This window comes from Lates calcarifer, linkage group LG15, assembly GCF_001640805.2.
Source record: "Lates calcarifer isolate ASB-BC8 linkage group LG15, TLL_Latcal_v3, whole genome shotgun sequence".
NCBI classification, from domain to species: Eukaryota; Metazoa; Chordata; class Actinopteri; family Centropomidae; genus Lates; species Lates calcarifer.
In genome coordinates this window covers 11,380,625-11,399,249 of record NC_066847.1, presented here as the reverse complement: position 1 = coordinate 11,399,249, position 18,625 = coordinate 11,380,625, and the positions used below count along the sequence as shown (strand labels likewise).

Here is an 18,625-nt window from a genome sequence, read left to right as displayed (position 1 = left end):
GACCAGGAACCCACTCTACTTGTGGGGTCCAACACCTTTGTAAGGACCAAAATGCTGGATGCCACAAGTTTAAGTGGCTGTTTGAGGGTTAAGGCTTGGTTTTAGGGTTAAGGTTAGGTTAGGGTTGGGTATTCAGTTGTGAAGGTAAAGGTAGGGGGGCTAGGGAATGCATTATCTCAATGACGGGACCCCACAACGATAGGTGTACAAACGTGTGTGTGTGTGTGAGTCCTACAGGACTGGGTTAAAGCTCAGTGAGTTACAGTCAGTACAGTATGTCACGCTAAAATTTTAGCTGTCGTTTAAGTTCAGGTATGCTAAAACTCTTTCCACTCCATGGCTCCATAAGGACCCTGCTTGAACGAGCACAAGCTGGACATGTGCTCGTACAAACATGCACACGCACACACTCATACATGTGCTCACACAGTCACTAGCATTCTGTGGTCATGCACTGAAAGCCACGGTGGATTTATGTGAGCAGCCGCTTCCAAAAAATCTATTATTTCCATATGGTTCTAATATGCTCGCTGACTGCCAAATGCAGCATGGAGACTATGTGTGTATGTGTGTTAGTGTTTGTGTATAAGTGTATGGTGTGTTTGCACTTACCTCTGTGATCTCAAGTTAATTCTCCACTTCTTTATTAGCTGTTTTTCCTCGCCTTTTGCTTGCAGCTCCACCCTTACTTCTCCGGAGACTGTGAGAGAAGCAGGTTTATTAGCTGGGTGATTTCATATTACTTCAATGTGTGGCACTGAATTTTTTAAAACTTTTTTCTGTCTGTCTCTTTTTTCTTTCCTCCAGGTGTGTGGAGGAGGTGCATTGGACTCCAGAGCAGAGCAGTGCGCGGCATTTAACACCCAGGAGTTCATGGGTCGCCTCTACAACTGGGAGCCTTTCACTGAGGGTGAGGACTGAGTTAACACACGCACGGTAGTTTAGGGTTTAGCTGCACAATGCTTCAATGTGATAATAGGCTTATAGCAGAGGAGAGGGAGGAGGAGGAAGGGGGGTGAAAAAGCGTCAGTAAAATGTGTGTTTAAGTGAGTTAAATGTTGCTCTGGTATTAGTATGCGTTGGCAGGCCTCTGTTGCACACCCAACCCACCACAATCCCCTGCTCTCATTGGAGCAGGCCGACATCTACACGAAGCGTCGAGGGTGGCGAGAGTCGAGGGGAAAAGGGAATGACTGGAACTCAAGTCTGCTTTCATTCTTTGCACAAAACACTCTCCCTCTTCTATTTTTCCTCTCATTCGTTCAACACATCCCTCTTTCCCTTCCTCTTCTTGCCAAGCTTCTCCTCCCTGCTCTGACTAAGCACACAGATTCCTACTGGGTGAGATAAAGAACGAGAGAAAGCAAGAGAAAGACAGAGAAAGAGAGAGAGAGAGGGGGAGAGGTGAGAGGTGATGGGATGTAAGTGTTTTGTCACATGACCACTGGGAGCAAAGGGAGACAACTTGGTGTGTGTGTGTTTGCGGCTTTGCTTCTCTGTGAGTGTGAGTGTGTCCATGTGTGGTTATGCATGTTTGTTTACTTTCTTGTTAACTGTACAATAGTTCAGCGCAGAGGAGATTGAGTCTGTTTATCTTTGTTTTCCACTGCTGGAGGGGAAGAAAGAGAAGGAGAGAAAACACTGAGCAGATATTTGAGGAATTTGATAGAAAAGGAAGAGTGGATGGAGAGAATATTACAAACACAGGGGTTTGGGGAGTGAGAGAGCAGAGGAGGTAAAGAGAAGAGAGCAACACAGCTGTGAGATGATATCAACACTATTTGTCATTAGACTTAGAAATATGTGTTCGGGCCTCTGTGTATTTACAGTGCGACTTTATTGGCAAGTGTGCTGGCACAGTAAATGAATGGCTTAATGGGCCTGAGATAATACATGGAAAAATGTTTGCACATGTATGTTTGTGTATCTGTCTGTGATTACTGTATCATCTGGCTGAAGCTCCTCAACACACTCACTGTGAGAGTGTAGAGCCAGAGACACTAGATCAGCAACACAGCTCAACCACACACATTGGTTTGATTTCATTGTGTCTTAAAACAATACGCACATTACACACTTGTCCAAATATGCATCATGCATAAAACCTAAGACAGATTCACACAAACAGTAGTTTATGCATTAAATTGGAGCATGATTGGATAAAAACATGCAAAAAGTTGCATTCATCTGTGTTTTTTTTTTTTTTTTTTAGCAACAAATGATCAGATAAACAGGGAGGTTCGGAAGAGAATTATTACCCTTATCTGCGATTCCCACTTTTGTCTCATTGTTTTGGTTTTCCAGCCCACAACTTCACTGTTATGGTTCACTGCTCCCATCTGCCCTCGTTGTCAGCCGCAGCAGACAGCTGTTTTCAGTGAAAAAGTTCTGATAAACCCACTGTACAGTCTACATACTGTAAACTATCTGCACCAAACTGCTGGCAGACAGAGTTAGCAACTAGCTGGTGAACATGATGGAGCTAAAGAGCCACATATTTGAGTTGGTGGAGACCACAAACAGAGCTATAAGACAATGCGTTTGATTTACATGCATCAATATATGTATTTGTGATTTTTTTACATTTTGATTTGGATCTGTTTTTGTGTAATCCAGTGTATAAAACTGGAGACAAGTTGATAAATCAATTAAACTAAAATGTAACTTTGCCTTAAAATGGCCGTTATATGTAACTTATTTCTATTAAATTGACATTTTAGAGGCAGGTGTTCTGCTGTTGCTCTTTTTATATTTTTCTGCCCTGTCAGAGGAGACTGAGGGCAGATTTGAGGTTGGAGGCAGATCTAGATGATACATGCTGTACATCTGTACCAGTAGCCCTCACCGGGGTATCGGCCGGAGTCAGACTGTCTGGATAAACACACAGGGGCTTTCCTTATACCCACCGTCTGTTAGGGGAGAGAGTGAGATTACTGTATTTATCCTGAATTGAACAGCTCTTAAATTCTCTCTATCTGCTGTGCGTCCTTGCCCTCTGCTCCAGTCTGGCGTATTTTAAAACCGCTGTGTCCTTGAGATGTGCTGAGAAGAGAAGAGGACTGGACAGAGGAAAAAGTGTGGAAGAAAAACAGAGACGAGCCCTGATAGGGAGGTATTTGGGTAAATCATGGTACTTGCATTAGAAAGACACGGTTCAGTTGTTTTACTGTGAAGTTTTCTTGGACAGATGTAGCCACCAAATGGCAGATGTCACATTTATTGGAAGCTGCTATAAGATACTCTGATGGGGCAGATACAGTACAGCATGTGTCAAAAGTATTTGCAGATGACGTCAGCTGGGTCAGACACACTGGATCTGTGCTGGAGATGATCCTTTTCCACTCTGCTAAGTAAACTGTATCGCACTGTTTACTTCAGGCCGGTCCCATTGGCTGCAGCCCAGACCTTCATATCTAGGTTCCCATCAACACACTGGAGGCTACAAGGAGTGTGTGTGTGTGTCTTTTGCCATTAAATAGTGTATTAGTCATTTCTCTCCAGCTGCACTCATCTGTTTAGGACTGTACAGTGCTGCATATATTTCCCATAGTCAGTATTTATGTCGAACTGTGATGCTCTAGCTACTTAGTGTATGAATCTCATGACTCCAAGGTGACAGCCCTGTTATATATGCACTGCTAAGTATTGTGGCCTATGGTTTGGAACTGGAAGCTTAAACTGTAAAGCTGCCGCTGTGGTTGTAAATCACAGAACTGATAGTCCCGACTAATTTCCCCTTACAAGCTCAGCTCTGAAAGCAGTACCTCTGTAGTTTGTAATCACAGCACGTGCAGGTGTTGTTTTACTTGAATATTCCCTTTTTTTAGGCCTCATCCCCTCTCCACGCACCCATCCTCCCCTCTTCCTGTCCCACTGCCTCTCTCTTTCTCTCTCCCTGTTGGAGTTTGTTTAGACGGAGAGATAGTGGGGAAGTATATTTAGACAACATATATTCCACTGTCTGAACACTAAGCTCAGAGAGGGAGAGAGAGACAGTGGAAGAGAAAGAGAGGCCAGAGATCGAGGCATAAAGAGAAACAGAAGTAGCTAGAGACAAATGAAAGATAAGGACGAAAATAGTAAGAAGAGATTAAGGATGATTAGGAGTCGGAGGGTGCTCTAGCATGACTTCAGGACAGGAATTGAAGAAGAGGAGATGGACCATGAAGGAGATGAGGAGGAACAATACAGCGAGAGAGAGAGAGAGGCGTACATGAGTGGCAACACGTCTCCCACTTTTAGCTCCCCCTCTCTTTTCTGTCACTGTCTCCAGTTTAATCTCTCAAAGATAACTATGACAGACGGAGAGAGAGAACAAGGGTGGAGAGAGAGAGGGTGGGAACTGCTGCCCTTTCTCTCTTTCCATTCTTTCTAAATATGTACTGTATATCTGTCTCTCTGAAGTTATTAGATGGTAACAAAAGAATGGTAGCAAACAAGTGGTGGTAGCAGTGCTGAAAAATTAAGTTTGTCTCATTTTGATGGCAGTCATGGACAGTGACCCATGCTCTCATACCAATTATTGTATGGTAGTCACACAAATCAATTAAAATAGAAAATGTATACATAATTTGATTCTCTTTGTGATTTTCGGTTAATATATGATCAGAGTAAAGCCGATTACAGGTAGCTTCTGGAGGTCTTAGAACAATAGTTATGACTTTGAGTTTGAGTTATCAGTTTCTAAATGAAAGCAGTTTTGCGAGAGACAATAAGACAACACCCCATCGCTCCTCTTCTTTCTCTGATTGAATTTCCACATATGCCGACGATATACTGTTGTATGTTGATGAAGCGCTTTTGTTTCTAGTGTTTTATATGCTCTCTCGCCATATGTTAGAAACATTCACAGAATTAATTCAACTGTGATACATTTGCTGCACCTCATCATTGCTCCCTAAGGTCTTGCAAAGTTATTTAAGAGCCTTCGAGTTGATGTTTCCCTATGCTCAAGGACCACTACTACATTTCCGAAGTATATTTATCAGCAAATTGATGTACCTAGTTATGTGTTACCTTCATTTCCCTGCAAGCTTGTGGAAGAATAAACGTCCAGTCGGGGTCAATTGCTTCATGTGCATAACTTCCTCACCACTTCCACCCACTTAGAGGGATAGAATACACTCTGCAGTGTCCTCACATATTTGGTCAGGCAAACAACCATGGATCAAAGGCGCCGAACTGCCCACGGTTTCTCGGTCTGAACTGAAGTGTTTTTATCAAGACTCACGACATAGCTCATCACTGATATATTTTGGAAGAAAGCCTGCAGTAGGCCACTTTTTCTCATTAAGATAATAGTTGGTTCACTCTGTTCTCTGCTGAAATACTTCTTTTGCACCTTATCCCTGTTTGGGTGGTGTCCTGCTGAAATGGAAACCAACAAAACAATGAAATGGCATCTTAACAGTCTAGTTCCATTAATCCCTCTCCTCTGTCTGGAGGTTTTCCGTTGACTTGTGTACTACTTGTATTACACCTGGCAATATGCTGTTGTACTTTCAGAAATTCAAGGAACTTCAGGATTTCTGTGAAAGCATATGGAGTTCCTTTGACTTCACTGCATACTACAGGGTTTTTGAATTACCCCTTGGACATACAAGGTGAAAGTAGAGGTCTGGTATTTGACCTTTAGTCTTTGTTCCTGACTATCTCCTATCAACCTCTTGACTTTGAAGGTGGTAGACGCTTTTGGTGATTTGCTGTTGATGTCTTATTGAACTGGGAGATTAAATCTTTGGTGAAAGATTTAAAATGTGTTTCACAAAATAAAGACCTCTATCATCTATCATATTCAAGGACAGTAATAAAACTGTAGAATAGTTTCTGACCCCTCTTGTCAGCGTCTGCTGTTTGTATTCAAGTAGAACTATATAGTGGGTACATTTCTGTCAGAGGAGGAGTCACAATTTCAGAAGCACAGAAATTGTCCTTTTAACCCCTGAACTCCAGTGACAGAAACCCCTCCCTCCCATCTGCAACTTAATCTATGACCCCTTACTCATGCAATGAGCTCATGTCTATATCTCTTTTCCACACAAATGCAGCCCTATACATGCGCGCAGACACACACATACACATACACATACACACCAGTTTTGCCTGAGGCCTTTAACCTCTGTTGCACCTCCTATCTCTTACCTCAAACAGAATGATAGAGAGTGGAGCCACTCACTGTCCCTTCCTGACTTAATGATCTATTGTTTATCTTGGAATAGTTTGACGATTTTGGAAATATACCTACTCACTTTTTTCTGTAAGAGGATTAATATCCATCTGTCTAATATCCAGGTATAGTTTCATTTTTGGTTGATGACAACCCTCATAGTTGGGAAGGGGCCCTGTGAGCTTTTTAGTGCGGCAATTTAAAAGACATCGCTGACTACAGGTAGCTGAAACACCTGTGCATTTTTTTCCCCTTTGCTAAATTTTTACATTGAAAACTAATATGAACAAGCCAATTGAATTGGGTGTGCAAACCCTCTTTATGCTTCAAAATTGGATTTTAATTTCAGAGCTAGAGACAGAATTTAGTTAGCCTAGCTTAGCATAAAGATTGGAAACTAGGGTGTCAAAATATACACCTAACAGCACATCTGAAACTCAATAAATAATCTTCTCTTTAAAACCACAGGATTGTTATAGCTCTCCTCATATCTCATAAAGCATTTTACCTTTAATTCAGAACTGTTATTTGAAACCTGCTTATTGTGTTTCACCACGTAGACACACTCTTCTTACTTTCTCCACATTCTTTGCTTGTACCTCACCCCTATTCCCCTGTGAGATCCTCTGTGTTCTCCACTCGTCTATTTGTCTGCCTATTCTCCAAGTGCTGAAGGACTTTTTATTTCCTCTTTTGCCTTGAAGCACTCTTCTCTTTTGCTGACTCTTCCCATCTGCTCTCTGTCTCCACATACATGTCTCCCTGCGGTGTGTGCCCTTTTGGTTCCTCTCATAAATCTAACCTTTCTCAAGTTTACGTTTACACCTCTCCTCGGGGTATGTATCTCCTGGGAAGGTGGAGCAGAGAGTGCGCTCGTACAAGTGAGCAGCAGGGGAAATAGCTAATCACTCTCTCTCTCTCTGACAATCATGTGTTATATGGTCTAGCCTCGGTTTCCTGACCACATGGAAAGACATTCATCGCTCAGCTGCATCTTCTCCTCACCAGGCACAAAAAAACTGTACAGAATCATATAGGAGATCTCATGCTTCAGACAGACATATATGTTGTGCTATAATCCAACCATGCTGTGTTTCTGTGTTGCAGTTGGTGCAGACAAGCAGTGTGAACTGACCTGCAGACCCGCCGGTTATCGTTTCTACGTTCGTCAGGCCGAGCGTGTCAGAGATGGGACTCCCTGCTTCAACGTCAGCTCAAATGACGTGTGTGTAGAAGGACGATGTCTGGTGAGTGGATTTAAATGTGCATGTGTGAGATTTTTGCTTCAGGTGCCTGAGCCCAAGTCCCTCCTGTCTAGCCAGAGGTTGACAAAGTCCAGAACCTGGCTCTGTTAGTCTCACGTCTGGAGGTTGATTTAAGCCTGGCATTCAGATTCGGAGTGTCTCCAATCTTTTTTTATTACCCTACTCTGGGCCTCTTTTCTCTGTATCTCTCCGTCTTTCTCTCATTTGCACTCTCACTCTCTGATTTCACCCTCATTCCCCTCTGTTCCTTGCAGGAATCTGGCGACAGCAACAGTTACCAATTTGCACAAACAACGTTGAAATAAACACTGGCAATGGATGTGAAATGTCAACAAGCTTGGAATCGCTTTTCTCCGCTGTGTCCCTGCTCTTCCTCCCACGTCTCTCTTTTTCCCATTCCCCACTTTCCCCACCCCCCATTGTCTGACCCATCACTCACATCTTTTCACCTTCTTCTCCTGCCAGACCGAGGGGTGCGATGGGGTGCTTGGCTCCGGCTCCATGATTGACAAGTGTGGAGTGTGTGGTGGGCGGGATTCCTCCTGTCGAAAGGTGACTGGAAGCTTCCAAAATGTCACCGTTCCCCTTGGTTACCACAAGATCCTGGACATCCCACCCGGAGCTACATTCATTAACATCACGGAGAGACGAGCAAGCCCTAACTACCTGGGTAAGACGTAATAAACACAAAAAAATAATGCACACCCACACACATATGCAGTTTAAGATTACTTGAATAATACTGGTTCCAGCTCCTGTAAAAGCGAGACATTGGCGAGGAAATTGCGGATTTGGAAATGAAATTTGGCCCATGAGCATGTGTGTGCAGGCTTGAGCTAAGACTGTAAATTTTGTAGCCTCGTAGATTCAAGGCAGCTAAAGCTAGTATTATTAGAGCCCAAAAGGAGACAGTGAAGTATGTATGTGTGAGTGTTTGTCTTGCTAGCCCCCTGTTTGGTAATGAGACAGCACTCCAGAGTTTGTCTGAGAGTGTGTTTGAGCTTGTTGGGGTTTCCTAAGACTTCACTGCTATGTAGTCTAAACAAGGTCAAAATAAGCAAAGAAAACTTGACTCAAATCATGACCCTCTCCTCCTGTCTGACCTCCCAACCCCCACTAATTTCTCCAGCCATGAGGAGTGGCACGGGGGCCTCAGTGGTGAATGGACGTTGGGCTGTGGACCCTCCAGGGGAGTACCAGGCAGGGGGGACTACCTTCACCTACACCCGACCTAGAGCACAGGCAGAGGGGGAGGAAGAGAAAGGAGAGTCCCTCAAGGCTCCAGGACCCACCACCACACAGCTACAGCTATATGTAAGTACTGGAACACAGGAAGGCATGTATTTTAACCCTGTAAGTAAACATGAACCAGGCCATGGCAAAATTAAATTAATGATAAGAACTGCACACAGACACACATGTACATTTCACATCTCTGTAACATTGTCAGTAGCCCAAGGCAATGCTTTCTCCTGCTCTTTGTCAAGATCCTCCAGATAGGAAGCATTATTTTAGCATTATGGTGGGATAAAGACAGCTACACTAAAGCTTAGCCTGAGCCACATCAGACTACCCATGGCTTAATATAATATAATAACAACTCTAACCTCAGGCTAAGATCTTATTAAAGAACAGGAGTCATGTGTAGGTTTACATCCAGTAGCTACAGGGCAGGAGGGGGTAAAAAAAATAGCAAGCACCCAGAGTTTGAGCTCCTCTGGAATCACCTGCATTTTTAAGGCTTAGTGGGATATAAAAATAAGACATAAAAAGACTAAACGTCTATAACTGCACCAGCTGCACTGTGAGGCTGTAATGCTCATTACATGCTCAAGAAGAAACTGTCGGATGGATTAAAATAGAAAGTCACATCTGCTGTCTGTAGATAGGTTGTTGCCACGTCTGGGAAAACAAAGGTTTGGGGTAAAGACGGTGACCATGAACTGCAGTGTCCCAGGTTCAAGTCTAACCCATGTACCTATAATAAAGGCTTAAAAATAGCCAAACACTAGAAGTTTGGTCTGTGGGCTGTGCCACAAGAGAAGCCATGATGTTGCCTAAATCAAACCATCTCATCTCTGGCAAAATATAGCAGGTCACAATGTTGTTGCCATGCTGATTAAGTTTAGATGACCTTGACTATGTTAAGTCTTGTAGACAGGCTGCAGGGTTTCATAGTAAGAGGAGGGACACATAGCGATAAGCATACACCCTGCTGAGGCATCCTAGAGAATGACACTGAATCCCCATAGCAAATCCCTGACCTCTGACCTCACTGTGAAGAGAGGGGAGAGGTAAATTTCTCTCTGGGGATCAGTAAAGTTGTTTTAGGGTGTTTCTTGTCACTGGCTACTTTTCACCTCTTGTTCTGTCTGTCCTCTCCCGCCACATTTTGCTCTGCAGATCATCTTCCACAAAGAGAACCCAGGCATTGACTATGAGTTTTACATCCCCGTGGAGAAGAAGGAGGGAGAGAGGGAGAGGCTGACGGAGAGAGAGAGGGAGCCGACCAGAGAGAGGCTGAGGGAGCGAGAGCCAGCGAGGGCACCCCTTCGTAGTATGTCCCTCACACCTCGACTCTCTGTTCCCCTCTCCTCTGTTTGGCAGCTGTGTTTTCTGCATGTTTCCTACAGTAGCATAGACAGGGAGGACATATGTACAATTTAATCTTTTGGGTGGTGAAGATCTCTCAATTCATTCTTTCCAGATTACCCAAGGAAACACCAACTCATATCCTTGGAGAATGATTGACGTGTTTATGGATCAGGATGGGTGTGGTTGTGGGCCAAGTGGGGAGGGATCATTGTATAAGTGTGTTTGTGTGTTTGTGTATGACCTAGATGGGAGGCTATCTGGTCCACATGTTTGTTGTCATGAGACCCTGACCTCATCATGACATCATTAGCCTCTGACTCACCACCTTCCTCTTATTCTCAGTGTTTCAACATTTGTGTTTTGCCTCTTTCCTCACACTTTTATCACTCCTTTCTCCTCCTCCTCATGTCTGTTTCCCAATCTTTTCCTTTCCCTCCCACCTTATCCTGACCCTCTCTAATTTGTCTTTATGTCCATTATTTTTTTCGTCTCTCCCAGGTCCTCTCACTGTGTCAGTAGAAGACCCTCCTCCTGCTCCTCCTCCTGTTTCGGTCCCTTCATTCCCCTCCTCTTCCTCCGCCTCTTCCTCCTCCTCCGTGTTTTCTGCCCCATCCTCAGAACGCTGGGCACCTGACAGGTTGCGTCCTCGAGGATCCGCGCCCAATAGAAATGCTCGGATCCCCCCTCGCACTGACCTGCCACCGGATACTCAACCGCCATTTGTCTGGAGAAGAGGTGGACTCACTGAGTGTTCTGCTTCCTGTGGCAAAGGTCAGATTCTGAAAAGACACATGCATCTTCATATATGTGTCATTTTAAGATGAATTGTCTTCTGCACAAAACATGCTTATTTTCTTACTTTGAATGACGTGATGTCTCCCCCCTGTGGTCAAGGGGTGCAAGTACCAGAGTGTAGAATGTAAAGTCATTGTCAATCTGTCCATATGTCTGTCCCTGCAGGTTCTCAGTACAGAGTGATTCTGTGTATAAACCGTCACACAGACGAGGAGGTCCCAGAGAGGAAGTGTGACTCTGCAGCCAAACCTGTTCCTGAAGAGGAGCCGTGTAACACACACCCTTGCCCACCATTGTGAGTCTATACACAGATAACCCTGAAGAGACACATGTATGTATAGATGTTGCTTTTCTGTTTTTACTTATAAAAAAATAATTAACTTTCCAGGAGGTGAAAAAGTTTTAGTAGCAAAAACCACCCTGCAGAATCTGATCAAGTAATTTTTGTTTGTTTGAGTCCATCAAGTCTCATTTTCCCTCTAACAACACCTTGTTTACAATATTTTTGTAAAGATTTTCTAAAATCAAGCTTAATTTTTCTTCAAGTGTGGCAACTTGTCTTTATTCATCCTTGTTTCAAGACACATTAATTCCTGGAGAATTCTTGAAACAAGTTGATTTGAGCATGAGTCATAGACACATCGTAGCCCATTTGTTTATACTGACTTTAGTTTGTGCCTTGTTAAAACTGACAGTGATTACTGTGATGAATTAATGAAAGTTTCAAAACTCTGCAAACTCATTGATGTATCAGATTATTATGATTGGAGACCAGCAGGAAAGAAACAAAGTGTGCACAAAAATCTAAGAAACCATAGTAATGTTTGGATAATGGGCGTCACTGTCAATGTATGCATACTTGTGAATTCTAATTGGACTGAAAAACACCAGAATAGTCCTTAAAACAGAAAAAAAACAATAACTGTAATTATTCTGCATACATCTGTAATGGATAAATATTGAACTTTATTTAGATACTGAAAACATTTAACCCGTCCTTTCTCTGTCTCCTTCACTGTCTGTGGGACAGCTGGGAGGCCAGTGCATGGTCAGAGTGCAGTGTGTCCTGTGGCCCCGGGGTGCAGCAGAGGCAGCTCCAGTGCAGGCAGAGCTTTGGGAACCGCTCCACCATGGTCCACCCACAGCGCTGTGCCAACCTCACCCCACCAGAGTCTACACAGGCCTGCCAGCTCCGCCTCTGCTCCCACTGGGAAGTCAGCTCGGACTGGAGCACGGTAAGGTCCACATTGCTGGTACATGACTGGGAACTGTATCTGCTCATGTGTCTACAGACATGTTTACAAGAGGCCAAGTGCTGTTTCTCAGTATCTGTAAATATAACACAGACAGAAAGGGAGCAGGTGGGTGGGGTCTGGTTAAAATAAGCATAAGTGGTCTCTATCATAAATTTTGAAATGCCTTCATTACGTCTGTAGACAAGTATTTGATTAGTCAGAGGCCACTGCAGACAGTGTGCCATGGGTTGGGTTGCAGCAAATCAATGTTTAATGTTTCAACTGTTACACATTTTGGGACAACTGAAATATTATAATAGTTATGAATCATAAGAAAGCCACACAGATCTCTGAAACCAACAAACAACTGTTTACAGATTTACATGATGGATGATGTTGAACATTATTTATTATTATTTTCATTATATATAGAGTTGCACTGTTTTTTATATCTTTTTATATATTTTGTTTCTTCATATTTTCTATGTTTGCACTGAAAAGGAGAAGCTCTCCAATCTCGTTTTACTTTTAGTATAATGACAATAAAGGGCATTCTATTCTATTCTATTTAAAATTTTTATTCATAATTTAACTTATTTTAAAATTGATTTTCTTTTTTTTAATTTTGTATTTATATCATGTATTTATGTGCTTATCTTGTGTTTCTGTTTTTACTTCTGTACAACCAATTTCCCTTTGGGTGCAAATAAAATGATTAATTGATTGATAATCAATCCTCAACTAGAATTTTATCTACTCTAGATTGCAGACAAGGTAATGGGATTTTTAATGTGTTAGAGCTCTCGACTTTAAACCCTTTCTCTTTGTGTGTTTCCTCTCGTTCTCTCTGTCTATCACAGTGCTCAGTGGACTGTGGAGTAGGGAGGAGGACGAGAGGTGTGCGTTGCATCAGCGATCAAGGCAGCGTGGTGAATGACAAGGAGTGCAACTCCAGGCTCCGTCCGCTGGGAAGTGAGGAGTGCAACATGGGACCCTGTGTGACCAACTGGTACTTCACCGACTGGTCCAGCACTGTGAGTTAACACTCACATACAGACGTAAAGGAGCAAGCATTCACGGCGCTACATAGTAATTCTCAACATGATCTTCCACTTTGTGTTCCCTCAGTGTTCGGCCCAGTGTGGCCCCGGGGTGCAGAGGAGAGAGGTGGTGTGTCTGACTCGAGGAGGGGTCAGAGAGGGTAAAGGAGGAGGGGAGTGTGTTGGGGACAAACCGGCAGAGATGAAGGCCTGTAATGGAGGTCCCTGTGTGCCAACAGCCATGTGGTACAGCAGCCCATGGACACAGGTAGGACAGAAAGGACATACAGAGACTTACTTTGTGCATGAATTCAAACTTTCTTTTTATGTTTTACAATCTAAATTAAACTGTGCTTTAGACAGTCTTTATATGTATATTTTTGTTTATTTTGAATTAATATAGCATTTATTTCACTGTGAGTACAGTTACTGTCGTCCTGGTGTAGATTATATGACTGACTCTTATTCTTTTTCCAGTGTAACGTCCCATGTGGAAACGGAACTCAGCGACGAGACATCATTTGTGTCCACAAGCTGGGCAATGATTTTACTGTCGTACCAGCCAGTGAGTGTGCACATCTGGACAAGCCCGCTGCAGTCCAGGAGTGTGAGATGGGAGAGTGTGAGCCACAGTGGTTCACAACAGAGTGGAGCGCGGTGAGAGACAAGGGGAAACACACAGGGATCCGGGGGTAAAATGTTAAGTTTCCAGGACAGAACAAGCGGAATCAACCAGGAAGACTACAGAAGAAGTGTCTGAAGATTGTTGATATATTATATCCTAATATCTAATATATCTAATAATCTATCTAACTCTCTCTGTTCTGCTTTTGCTCTCAGTGCTCACGTTCTTGTGGAAAAGGCTTGCAGATGAGGGAGGTACGGTGTCTGACACCAGACAAAACGCACAGCCACGAATGTGATCCAGACAGCAAACCCGACCAGGAGCAAATCTGCAACACAATACCCTGCAGTCCGCAAGTCTCAGGTTGGTGTTTGTGTGTTTGTGCATTGATGCGACAATGTATGTAATTCTGTCTTTCCGTTCTCCCTAACAGCATCTCTCTCCTCCTCGTTAATCACAGACGAAAACTGCCGAGACAGACGTCATAACTGTGTGATGGTAGTGCAGGCCAGGCTGTGCGTCTATTCCTACTACAAGACTGCCTGCTGTGCCTCGTGTACCCAGAGTGCCCAGCGCACCAAGAGGCAATGACCTGCTGAGCACAAGGCAGCCCAGGTGTGCAGAAAAGTCAATGATTAGGTCAAAAAGGGCTGAACACCCCTTAACATGACGAGTCTGTAGAAATGGACAGCCCAGAGTAGACGAGTGGTGGCATGACGTTCAGATAACATTCAGCTATTTTCTCCTGAATCTTCAGGTAACACACTGTGAAAACAGCCGGTTCCTTTTACCAGTTCTGTGTATACAGTTTTACATTGTCTCTTAGAGCTGCATATTCCACTGAGCTTGTTTCCAATTACTTTGTGCGCATTAGCTTTAACAGGTTCATAATGTGTCACACGGGGCTGAGTGACACATTAGCTGTGATTTCCACTCTTGAAGACTCATTTCTACAGTTGAGAGATGATAATGGAAGGTCCTCACTGAGGACACAGCTGTGGTTCAACAGCACATTTAGCCTTTGTTGAGATTCCTCTACAGGATCTACAGGATATTAAGACAGATTTAGACAGACATGCATACCACTAATTATGTGCTGAACAAATAATTACCATGCGTGCTAGATAAAGTGTGTATACTATAGTCTTATGTGTGCTGAAGATCTACTGGAATAGATCTACTGTTGTTTCTGTACGCTGCAGATGTCCCCCACCGAGCTACAGTGGATACCCCCAACCAAGCTAGAAGGATTTCATTTACATAATGTATGTCTTGTTTTTTTTTTTTTTTGTTTGCCAAAAATATTTCCTCAAGTGTCCTCTTCTTGTTCAGTATTTGGACAGATTAACCAAAGGAGTGAGGTGACCATGGCAGTAAGTGACCAAATAAAATATATCCAAGTGGGAAGACAGAGGTGAAAGGCTTCTCGAACAAGAAGGATATTAGACAGGGATGTTAAACAAGCAGCGCAGACTCTGCACAGTCCTTCTATATATTCATGTCAGTATACACATACATGTAGGTCTTTTTAAAGAGAGCTGTCAGAGTGGTGATAAAATCCACCATAGAGTTGTAAAGACTCATAGATGCAGTTGTTACTAAAAACACTGCTGCTCACTTAATCAAATTTTAAATGAAATGAAATGATCAGCTGATAAGCCTGGTGTTGATGGTTGTATTCTTTCCTTCTTGTCAACAAATCACATCACAGCATGAAAAGAGTCTAAGACTCACCTCCTGACGATGTCTCTGGCACTCAGCCCCAAGTCCACTTGTTCCTAATGAAGATGTAAATCTTGAAAAATTGCTCCCAATAGTTTCATTTTTTAAAAGAAGGCTCAGTAATTCTCTAAAACAGCTGGGCACTGAGGTTTTTAGCAAATTTTACTCAAACAGGAGTGAATTGTGCATCTCTTAAGGACTATTTCCTGCTGTGGAGTAACACACATTAGTTTTTATGACTCCAGGACAGTGAATGTAAGATTTTTTCAAAATAAGATACAGTGCATATGTTCATCATAATGAAGGAACATGTATCTAAAGCAACACTGTGGTTCATTTATGTTTTTAATAGTTTTTGATGACAGTAGAGCTCTACAACACAGAGGAATAGCTGGTAAGAGGCTTTGGATACTCAGCCAGTGTGTGTTAGTTTCAATTCATTGTTAGTTTTCATGGGATTTGTTGACGATAAGAAAAATATAGATTGTCTCCTTTAACCATGAACGATGTAAAAAGATTCACTCCTGATTGACGTAATTTTTCATTTTAGTGATCACATGGCACCGTGACCATTGAGCCAAGGTCTTAAAAAACACATTTTAATGTCCTCCCTGTTTCCTTACCTCATCTCAATACATCCTCTCCATCATCACCTTCTTGGGTGGAGAGGAAGAATCTGTCCTATAAGAATAGGTGAAGCCAGAATTAAGATATGAAGACAGAGGAAGCTGCTTTCGTTCAATAGTCTTTCAATAAGCTCAGTTATGATGCGGATCTAATGCAACCATTCTGCTTTGACCTGAAAGTAAATATTTTGCATATCAAAGTGGCAACCTCTGTATGTGTGTGCAAGTACTCTTTATGCTTCTTCTATCTTTCTCTTACATTGACTGTTTTACTTAGCTCTCTCTTTTCCTTTTCCTACACCTCCCACCAAGAAACGTATATTCACACTCTGCCCACTCAAAGGTGAGGAGGAGTCTGTATATTTGTCAGATATGTTTTAATGTCTATAATTTCTTTGAACATAGTAGGCGCTTATGTTTTATAACTGAGTAGAGTTATCAGAAGTGTTGTTGTAGACTGCATTTATTCACATCTAACTGTCATATAACTATTGTATTTTGCATTTGACAAGTACACGTGAAGTGTGGATGTTTGAGATGTGTCTGTGTATGTGTGTGTGTGTATGTGTGTGTGTGTGTGTGTGTGTGTGTGTGTGAATGCATGTGTGTATGGTTCTGTGTTTTGTGATTGTGGCTTTGAATGTGTCATTTTTGTCTTTAATCCCTCATAGTAAAAAAAAAAAATACATTTTATATAAAAAATAAAAAAAGGATAGTAATTTATCTCTTATCTAAAGAACATGTAATTTATTTTCTGTTTTAAGAGGCTGTAGCATTTTTTTGTTACCACCAGAGTTTATGAGATTGTTATTATTGATACACGGATGGATTTTTTTTTTAATCTTGCAAAAACAAAAAACAGAGTCGAAAAATTATTGAATGAAAAACCTTCATTTTAAATAAAAGTGAAACAACATAGACATTAAGTAGTGTTTTCATGTTGTCCTTTTGCCCAGTGAATGAGGTCGATAAAGCCGGTTTCTTCCAAATGATGGCGCCATTGAGTCTTGTACACAAATGACCAGACCTGGTCTCCCACAGGGTAAATGTCTGTTTTTGGTGCCAAGTCTGCATTGAGATGAGTTGTGTTCTTGTTTTATTCACCTTTATTTAACCAGTGAGTCTCTTAATTTATACGCACAATATCTGTCACACAAAATAGCACTGGCATAGAAAATGGCTCAGTAAAATCAGTCCAATCAGTAGATTAATGAGAATGCACACAGTCATTTTACCACTTTCCTGTAGAGCCAAATCAACAGTATATGACATGAAATAAACAAAGCCCTTGTTTAAACAATTACATTCCTCCTGAAACCTTTTCTGTATGCAGTGTGATATTTATGTCTGTCCGTCTGATACGAAAGAAATGAAATTTATCATGTAGATTATTCCAAATCCACAGTGGATAATACGAAAAATCTAATTTTGCCAAGATGAGAAAGGTCAGATATGTCTTGCTGCCTGAGGTGTAAATGTAGGAGTGATGGGAGGAGTAGGAGTATGGTGGGTATAGGCCAACAGTAAAACAAAATGAAAGCAGGGAAGAGGAGTTTGAAAGTTTAAAGGGCATAGTTGATCTATGATGTTGCTGAAATACAGGCCTGCGGCAAGGATGGTTCAGAAACACTGAGGTCATGAGCTCAAGCCACCCCCCTGTGAACCCCCTTCCACCCTCCAGGCCTTAAGATATTTGGATTCTTCATATTTTATTTATTTGAATAGATCAATGGAATTACATTAAATATTATTTCTTGACATGAAAACATGTTTTTTGCGCAAAAGTTGTTGAATTTGAACATATTGATCCATAATATCCATTATGTAACCATAGAAGATAAACTCCAAATTCTCAGGATACAACAGGAACAGGTCATGACCTCTTTGCCCTCTTTGCCACAAAGGCCCTGCCAGATGATACACTAAGGTGTTTCTAGAAAATTATTAGCAACAGTGATAGCAACATTAAAATGATTAAAACTTGCAGCTGTAAAGTTTTATAAACTGTATCTGTCATTTGTTTGCTTCTGCTTTCAAACTAGAGCTGCATATCGTACCAATATATATATAAAAGACTTTAGGGTTTTTCCCTCCTCAGCATCTTGCATTTGCGTGTGTTCTTTTATTCTCCATCGTGCAGGGAGGCTTAACAGCTCCGGTGGCGTGCTGCCCGCTGCCTGCACACCGTTCACATCCTCAGGGCGTAGCGGGCTTTGCGTGCCTCTTCTGCTGGTGCTGGGTTTATAAGAAGCCCCCGGTGTGGTGATATACATGCAAGTTTCTGTGTGTGTATATGTGTGTACGTGTGGGTGGGGTGTATATGGTAGATGAATGTGGCGGGGGATGTTGGCTCACAGAGGGCACGAGGCAAGGCAGGCAGATGGTGACCTTTTGGAGTAAATTACCATGAACCCCGTGACTCTTCATGTCAACCCAGTCCCCTTCCAAGTCTCTGATCACAAGCACGCACCAAGAGAAGTACGATATGGCTGTTTAGCAGAAACAGTGGAAGCTGCGTGTCTTCACACAGTAGCCCAATGTCGGACGGTTTTCTAA

The 18,625-nt window shown here is 42.4% G+C and overlaps 1 protein-coding gene across 2 annotated transcripts in view; it reads left to right on the top strand.

Annotated features, from left to right (window-relative positions):
- adamtsl4 (ADAMTS-like 4) overlaps nt 1-17,369 on the top strand; it is a 34,799-nt gene extending 17,430 nt beyond the window's left edge. Inside the window, exons 5-18 of one of the 2 annotated variants that reach the window (XM_018680429.2) lie at nt 808-910; nt 7,274-7,413; nt 7,897-8,101; nt 8,561-8,745; nt 9,835-9,988; nt 10,525-10,797; nt 10,987-11,116; nt 11,852-12,056; nt 12,917-13,090; nt 13,185-13,364; nt 13,574-13,753; nt 13,937-14,084; nt 14,182-14,336; nt 17,026-17,369. In XM_018680429.2, coding sequence (XP_018535945.1) covers nt 808-910; nt 7,274-7,413; nt 7,897-8,101; nt 8,561-8,745; nt 9,835-9,988; nt 10,525-10,797; nt 10,987-11,116; nt 11,852-12,056; nt 12,917-13,090; nt 13,185-13,364; nt 13,574-13,753; nt 13,937-14,084; nt 14,182-14,312 — 2,208 coding nt within the window. In that variant the 3' untranslated portion in view covers nt 14,313-14,336; nt 17,026-17,369. Of the gene's footprint in view, nt 1-807; nt 911-7,273; nt 7,414-7,896; nt 8,102-8,560; nt 8,746-9,834; nt 9,989-10,524; nt 10,798-10,986; nt 11,117-11,851; nt 12,057-12,916; nt 13,091-13,184; nt 13,365-13,573; nt 13,754-13,936; nt 14,085-14,181; nt 16,990-17,025 lie in introns of those variants that run through there. The other variant, XM_051075880.1, reaches the window with a different exon arrangement.
- Nucleotides 17,370-18,625: the final 1,256 nt, after the last annotated feature.